Source organism: Telmatherina bonti, assembly GCF_933228915.1.
Source record: "Telmatherina bonti genome assembly, chromosome: 1".
In the NCBI taxonomy this organism is placed as follows: domain Eukaryota; kingdom Metazoa; phylum Chordata; class Actinopteri; order Atheriniformes; family Telmatherinidae; genus Telmatherina; species Telmatherina bonti.
This window is the reverse complement of record NC_136619.1, coordinates 36,849,551-36,856,397: the sequence shown is the minus strand read 5'-3', so window position 1 is coordinate 36,856,397 and position 6,847 is coordinate 36,849,551. Positions and strand designations below refer to the sequence as shown.

The window sequence follows — 6,847 nt, the reverse complement described above, 5'->3', positions numbered from 1 at the left end:
ACAAGATCATTGCAAAGATTTTGTGGGGATCAGCTGAGAGCGTCTATTAAACGCTGCAGCTCTGCATTTATTTACATTTCATTTAGATCCGTCCTCAAGAAGTTTTTATCACCAGGGACATAAAATATGAGTTTTTCCCCGTCGTTCACAATGGAAAATCTGGAAAATGTTTGATTTACACTTTACATGTTTGTATTTGCTGCAGAGAATTTCAATCGAAAGCAACAACAAAGCAACAAGAGACCAACCATATTGGAGGGATTGTTGCGTGCTCATATGATAGCCAGAGTTTCAGCTCCTTTCACACCAGAACATTTTCTGTGAAGCAAAAACAAACTCAGAGCAGCCCTTACTCTATATGCCATGTTTGTCTGTGTATGTCTCTCAGAGAGCAGATTTTCATCGCACCGTCGGGTGTCCAGAAAGAGAGAATACAGGTAAGCAGGTGAACCCACAATGTGAAACTGGGTAGCACATTAGGTGATTTCTAATGATCGTGTTTCTCAGCCAGAAGATATGTTTGTGTGTGACGTGGAGGAGAAAGACATCAGTTGTCCACCTGCCTGGAAGAAGTTAAAAAAGAGCCAGTGTACACCCCTTTTTATGAACGCCTACACGATGAGAGGTTCGTAACCTTAACACAACACACTAATCACTGTGTGTAGTCTGAATGTTAAAAACGATCTTTTTTTGTTAAGTCTGTATCTGCCTACATGATCTGCAACAAATCTGCGATATGATGGAATACTTTTTCCATTTTTTCAATCATGTCTGTTTGTAATATGAATGCGGATGATGTATGGATCCACTGGTTTGTAAATAGTCAAATTGAAGCCTCAAGTTTGACAGCGGGCTATCTTAGTCTTTATTATTTGTTTTTTTCTTCCACTTAGAAGCCATATTTACATAAAAAAAGGGCTGAGTTGGATTGATGTTTCTAGCCTTATTGGAGGAAAAATGTATCTTTCAGCTTTAATATTTATTTAAACTGTAGAATTATCATCAACAACCACCAGCAACCCAATCAGAGGTGAATACATCCCTGAGATGACATTTTAATGTGACTTAATACATACATTGACTTAATTTAACATTAGAGGAGTTTGTGGTTTTGCATGTGAGCCAAATGCTTCAGTGTTACATGCCTTTCAGTAATGTGAGACTGTATAAGATGTTACTCTGACTTCAACACACAGGTAAAACTATCATATAATTCCATCAAGACACTGCTGCACACACTGTGTTTTTCAAGGTCGTATAAGGAGAAAGAAATGACATTAGGCAATGTGTATAATGTTGATTTTAGTCATATATATGCATTCATTGGAATATTATGTCCTTAAAGAGTTTTTACAGCATCTTGTGATACACACGTACACTCTTAGGCTGCAGAACATTTTTGGACTTGTTCTTAAGATCCCCTTCGCTTGACTTACACTATTTTTCTTAGATAAGGTTGATTGTTTCTCACATCAGCAGCTCAGGTGGAGATTGGTTCAGCACAGAACAGATACAGTGAAAAGATGACACAAAAGGATTATGGATATAATTAAGTCTGAAGTGTGTTTGTTAGTCCTGGTCCTCAAATGACTTAAAATAACTTAAAGTAAATCTTCAGAACTACAAGAGTTTTATGTATAATCATGGTTTCAAAAGGAAGCTGAGAAGTGTGAGATTATTAGTGTTGGAATCAAGATATGCGGCTCTGTGTTGGCAGTAGATTTACCTGAATCACAGTAGAATATGTATTTATTTTCTTCTTAAACTAAACCACTTCACCTTAAGTAAAAATCAGAGGATAGTAGCACAACTCCTCTAGGAATTAGGAAAGTAATGTCTGATATGTAGCTGTACAATAGTAAAGCTAAAAAGGTGAACGTGGGCAGTTAGACATTTGAAAGGAGGTGTTACACAAGTAGCTGAAGCATCCAGAGAGCCCACACCTCACATCATGACATCTTTTTGCCAATTGTAAGTATTATTTTTCAGTTCTCTAATGGCTGAATTATCCCTATTCCCACATAACAAAGAGACATTTAATCTCCCTCAAAATGTAATCACTTGTTTCTTACTCCATTTCGGAGATTTCTTAAAACATTTAATCAAAACCCGTCCACAACTTTCTCAGTTATGTTGCTAACAGCCACCCAGCCAGACAGCTGAGGGAGATATCTCAGAAACCCATCAGCTTATTTTGATTATTGACACCTCTGCCAGTAGTCAGAGTGAAGAGAATTGAGGGATAGCCTCATATCTTCCCATCTCACTTCTTCCATTTCCTTTCCTCTCCCATCTTTACTTTCGTTTTACTCTAGAATTTTGGTGAATAATACTGCAGTATATTTGGTCGTCCATCCACATTGTTAGATCTATCGCAGTGTTACATCAGTCCTGGTCATCAGGACCCGCTGCCTGGGCGTTTTTAGATGTGCTCCTTCTCCAGCACACTAGATTCCGATCAGTGGACATGGATTGAGAATGAGGACTTTGTCAGTAAGTTCTTTGCAAGCCTGTTAATGAACCATTCATTTCAGCTAGGTATGTTGGAGAGACATCCTGAGTCCAGATAACCACGATTGAAAGACAGTGATCTGTATGCATGCTTGTGAATAAACTTATTAAATGACAATTATTTAATTGTCAGCCAATTGAAAAGGTCTGCCAAGTCTGTTTTGGTTTGTTAAAAGAAACTACATTGTTTTAATTACTGGTCAGAGACGACACCAGGAGGCAAGACTCAAAAACCCATATCTGTTTTTCCTTTGCTAAAATACAGAGGCACAGGCGGTTATACACACCCACTCCAAGGCTGCTGTCATGGCAACGCTGCTGTATCCTGACAAAGAGTTCAGGATCACACATCAGGAGATGATCAAGGGGATTCGTAAGGGAACCTCAGGCACAAACTATCGGTATGTGATCAAGCACCACGCAGTAGTGGGGTCCAAAGAAACTTTAAATCTAAAAAACACTTTCAGTTTCCGATGCTTTAGTCAGAAACTGAGGTGCAGCTCATCTTCAACTGCTTGTCAATATAGATTTTTTTTTTTTCTTTCTATCAGCAATTAATCAAGCCATTATTTTGGCACAAGTTCACTTGATCTGACAGTAGAAACTTCCAGTCTGATTTAACTCCTGCCAACTTTACTCTAGAAACCAACATGTGTGACTCATTGCCAACGAAATGCCTGAGAAAACCATAACCATGTTGCATCTAATCAGCCGCACGTAGTGAGTTATTCCATCATAATGAGAATTTAGCAGCTCTTTCTTGGCTCTTTTAAATATGGCCAGTCTTGCCTTATTTTTCCCAGTGGGCTGAAACATGCAGTATTTTGTCATGAAACCATTCTGACACCACTGCCTAAAGGATAATTCACACACCCTTTGCTTTATTCTCTTTTTTTTAGTGCTGTTTAAAAGTGTGTTTTTATTTAAGATTAAAAAGGACATTTTTGTCAGAAATGTTCCTGTCTAATGTTGAAAAGACTCAGAGGTTTTCAGGGTGCTTTTCCACACTTGGCTTACCTCTCCTACTCGTCAGAACGAGTCAGATTTGTCCAGCTCTTTGGCACAACTCAGCACTGAATAAGCTGTGGGCACTTATGCCCAAGACTATATTGTGTGATGAAATTGTGTTCTCATAATCAAACAAAAGGAGTATTGGAAGGAGAGGAAAACAACAACAAAACCCCAAATCAAACAAAACTAAACAATAATAAAAATGAAAAAAATTGCAGTGCCTCTGTCACAACATTGCAGCAGCTGTGTCCAACTGGACTCACAGCAGTCTGACTACAACTTAATTACAATGTCCCCTCCTGTTGGATTTTTTGCCTGTGTTGTCCTCACTCTCAGATGTAAGAAAAAATCAGCTAAATGACAAATTGAATAAAAATTTTGTATTACATTCAGACGACTAATGCATTCTAATACCTAACCTTTCCAAATGCCGATTGCAACATAAGTCGCCAACGTGTATCAAAAAACCTTGACAACACTTCAATAAGTCCTCTCTGTGCGATGTATTTGTTCTGCTCAGCCACTGTGCTGATGGGAATCAACTGGTTTAGTGCATGATCAGGACAAATTTCATTGCATGGAGATGACTTGTTGAAAACATAATTCCAACCTCTGCCATCGAGTAAGTACACACATAACAACACCGGCACTAAACATACAGTGAAATCCGGTTACACTCCTCTGGTGGAACTGTGTGTTTACATGGTTTCAGTAGCTTTCATGATGCCAACTTTCGATCGCAGTAAAGCAGGCCTAAAAGCTGGTGGGAAGGCTTCCTAAGCTGCATTTACTTCCACAAAAAGCCGCCGTTCACTGCTATTTTTGAAGCTACTGAAACAACATGAACGTACGCTTCTGTACCAACGAGGCTGTCAGGCTGCCGATGGTAATGAGCAACTCTGTCTAACAAATCAGGAAAAAGCTAGATATTTTTAGTGTCCCTTCCCAATATTTCTTCTTCTTGACCTCCCTCCACCAAGAGCAAATTATCTAAAAATCCTTTGCTTTTGAGAATGTGTTAGATTATTAACGACACTCATAATACACCAATGATCACATATAAACATATAAATGCAGACTTTGATCTTGACCAGTAAACAACAGAAAATGTTATACAATTTGAGAGATCAAATCCAAAGTTCCTCCCTGATTCCGACAATGTTTTAACATGTTGGGGTTTGACTGTGATGTAGTTACTTATCTATGCATCTGATCACCGAACATTGGAAGGCTTTTATCTCTAAGACAGGTTTGTGCTTGCTGGATTAGAACAGAAGCCAGTTTGTTTTGTTTTTTATTGATCCATTAATTAGTCTTTAAAGTGGTGAGGAGGTAAAAGTCTTTCTCTTGTCAAGCCAAATGCCATACAGTAGACAACAAAATGAAATGGCAAAGCTCCTTAATTTAAAAATGATCAAAAATAATGTGTGTTTTTCTTTTTGCACCAAGACAGATTTACTCATTTGCTGCAACATCATCTGGGTGTCAAACTGTGCAACATTACACAGCAGACAGCAGAGTCCAGCTTTAACATTTCAGTGAGTTTACCAGGTTTTTTTTTTTCTGATTGAAAAGTTTATTTTAACTTAATGAAATCTAAAAACAAAAACAAGAAGAAGAAAAAAAGACAACAAAACATAAAAATAAGAGATGACAAAACGTTCAAAAGGAGTGCGTAGAAGCATCAGCTTATGTGTAATCCCACCCCTGTGATGAGCTTTCTAGTACCTTTAATGTCAGTGTTATGTTATATTGTCTGATTACAGGTATGATGACATGTTAGTGGTGCCCATTATTGAAAACACTCCCGAGGAAAAGGACTTGAAAGACCGGATGGCTCGGGCGATGGAAGAATACCCCGATTCGTGCGCAGTTCTGGTCCGCCGGCATGGTGTCTACGTTTGGGGCGAGTCATGGGAAAAAGCAAAAACGATGTGAGCATTTCCATCCCAACGCTTAACCTTTTTGATCTGTTTTGTGACACAATATTTTCAAAAAATATTGCAGACGAATGCGACTAAGAAAAGGAATTCAAGCTATTCATGTTGTTTATCTGCTGCATTTTGCAGGTGCGAATGCTACGACTACCTGTTTGATATCGCCGTCCAGATGAAGCAGTGTGGACTGGACCCTTCAGCACTCCCAACTGAAGAAAAGGGAATAGTCTGACATTCACTGGTGCTTATTGTAAAGAGACATTTGTTGCAAAAAGATTAGTTGAGTTCAATCAGGAGAGCAGATTGGAATCATTTACCTTTCACGGCAGCCTGCTTCAGAATTGATGAAATTTGATGGTAAGGGGAGATTCAGGGTTGAAGATCGAATGCCTGTAATCTGGAAGTACCTGGAGGGGGGACTGTAAAGCACCTGAGGACAACTCACAGGAGAGTAGCTGTCAAGCCAATGTCCCCAGGTCCAAATGCGTTACTGTTCAAGCCTGGCTGCACAGGAATCAAGGTTTTGGTGCACGTCAGAGAGGAAGATAACATGAATCTCTCTTGATCTTAAATATGTTCCGTCCTTTACCTCAGTGAATAAAATAATGATGGGATGTTTGTGGTGGCTTGCAGATTCATGTTTTTAAGGTTTTAACAAACCAGCCAACTTCAATTTTAAAAGTCATACTTATTAAAATAAATCTTTAATTTAAAAAGAAAGGAGAAAAAAAACAAGAGGCTGCTTTAAGTGGAGAGAAAAGCACAATGCACTCGAGTGCCTGTGGTCATTTTGTTAAACATCTTTTTCTGAAAATAAACCTGTGTTCCATAAAAGACCTCTTTCTGCGTTCATGGCCATCCTGTAATTCCCACACCGCCGTTCCATCAGCAGGAAAGAACGTTTGGTGCAAAAAAAAAAATCGCAGTGCCTGTAGATCGTCGCACAGCATGTGTTCATTTCTGCACATACTTATTGCTCATGAAAGTCAGAGCTGTCGTTCTTTTTACCACCACCCTCTGCTGCCACTACCCCCTGTGCTGACACAACTGTACGCTCTTTCAAATGTGCTGCAGGCTTTTTTAAGATTGCATGAAAAATAAATAATTTAAATTTAAAAAAAAAAAAAAAGAAAGAAAGAAATATGGAGGAAAACAAGAAAAATCTTTTGGGCTTCAAAGATTTCTCTCTTGGCTGATTTGAAGGATTCTTATTAACTTATGAAAACTGAACATCAGTCCCTTTAATGGAAATAAGATTGTGCTCATATTGTTGGAGACAAAATGTCTGAGCTGATTTAACCTCCATTGTCTTTTTTTCCTGCTGAGTGATTTGTTTTTATTTTTAAATCAAATCTTGCAGAAAGTGTTCACATTCCAGAGTAAAACCA

General features: G+C 38.5%; 1 protein-coding gene across 1 annotated transcript in view; it reads left to right on the top strand.

Moving 5' to 3' along the window:
- The window catches only part of apip (APAF1 interacting protein), a 15,134-nt gene extending 8,853 nt beyond the window's left edge, over nt 1-6,281 (top strand). The window contains exons 4-8 of the mRNA XM_079238759.1: nt 389-437; nt 508-625; nt 2,777-2,912; nt 5,289-5,456; nt 5,592-6,281. Of these exons, the coding sequence (XP_079094885.1) occupies nt 389-437; nt 508-625; nt 2,777-2,912; nt 5,289-5,456; nt 5,592-5,691 (571 nt within the window). The 3' untranslated portion in view covers nt 5,692-6,281. The remainder of the gene's footprint in view (nt 1-388; nt 438-507; nt 626-2,776; nt 2,913-5,288; nt 5,457-5,591) is intronic.
- Nucleotides 6,282-6,847: the final 566 nt, after the last annotated feature.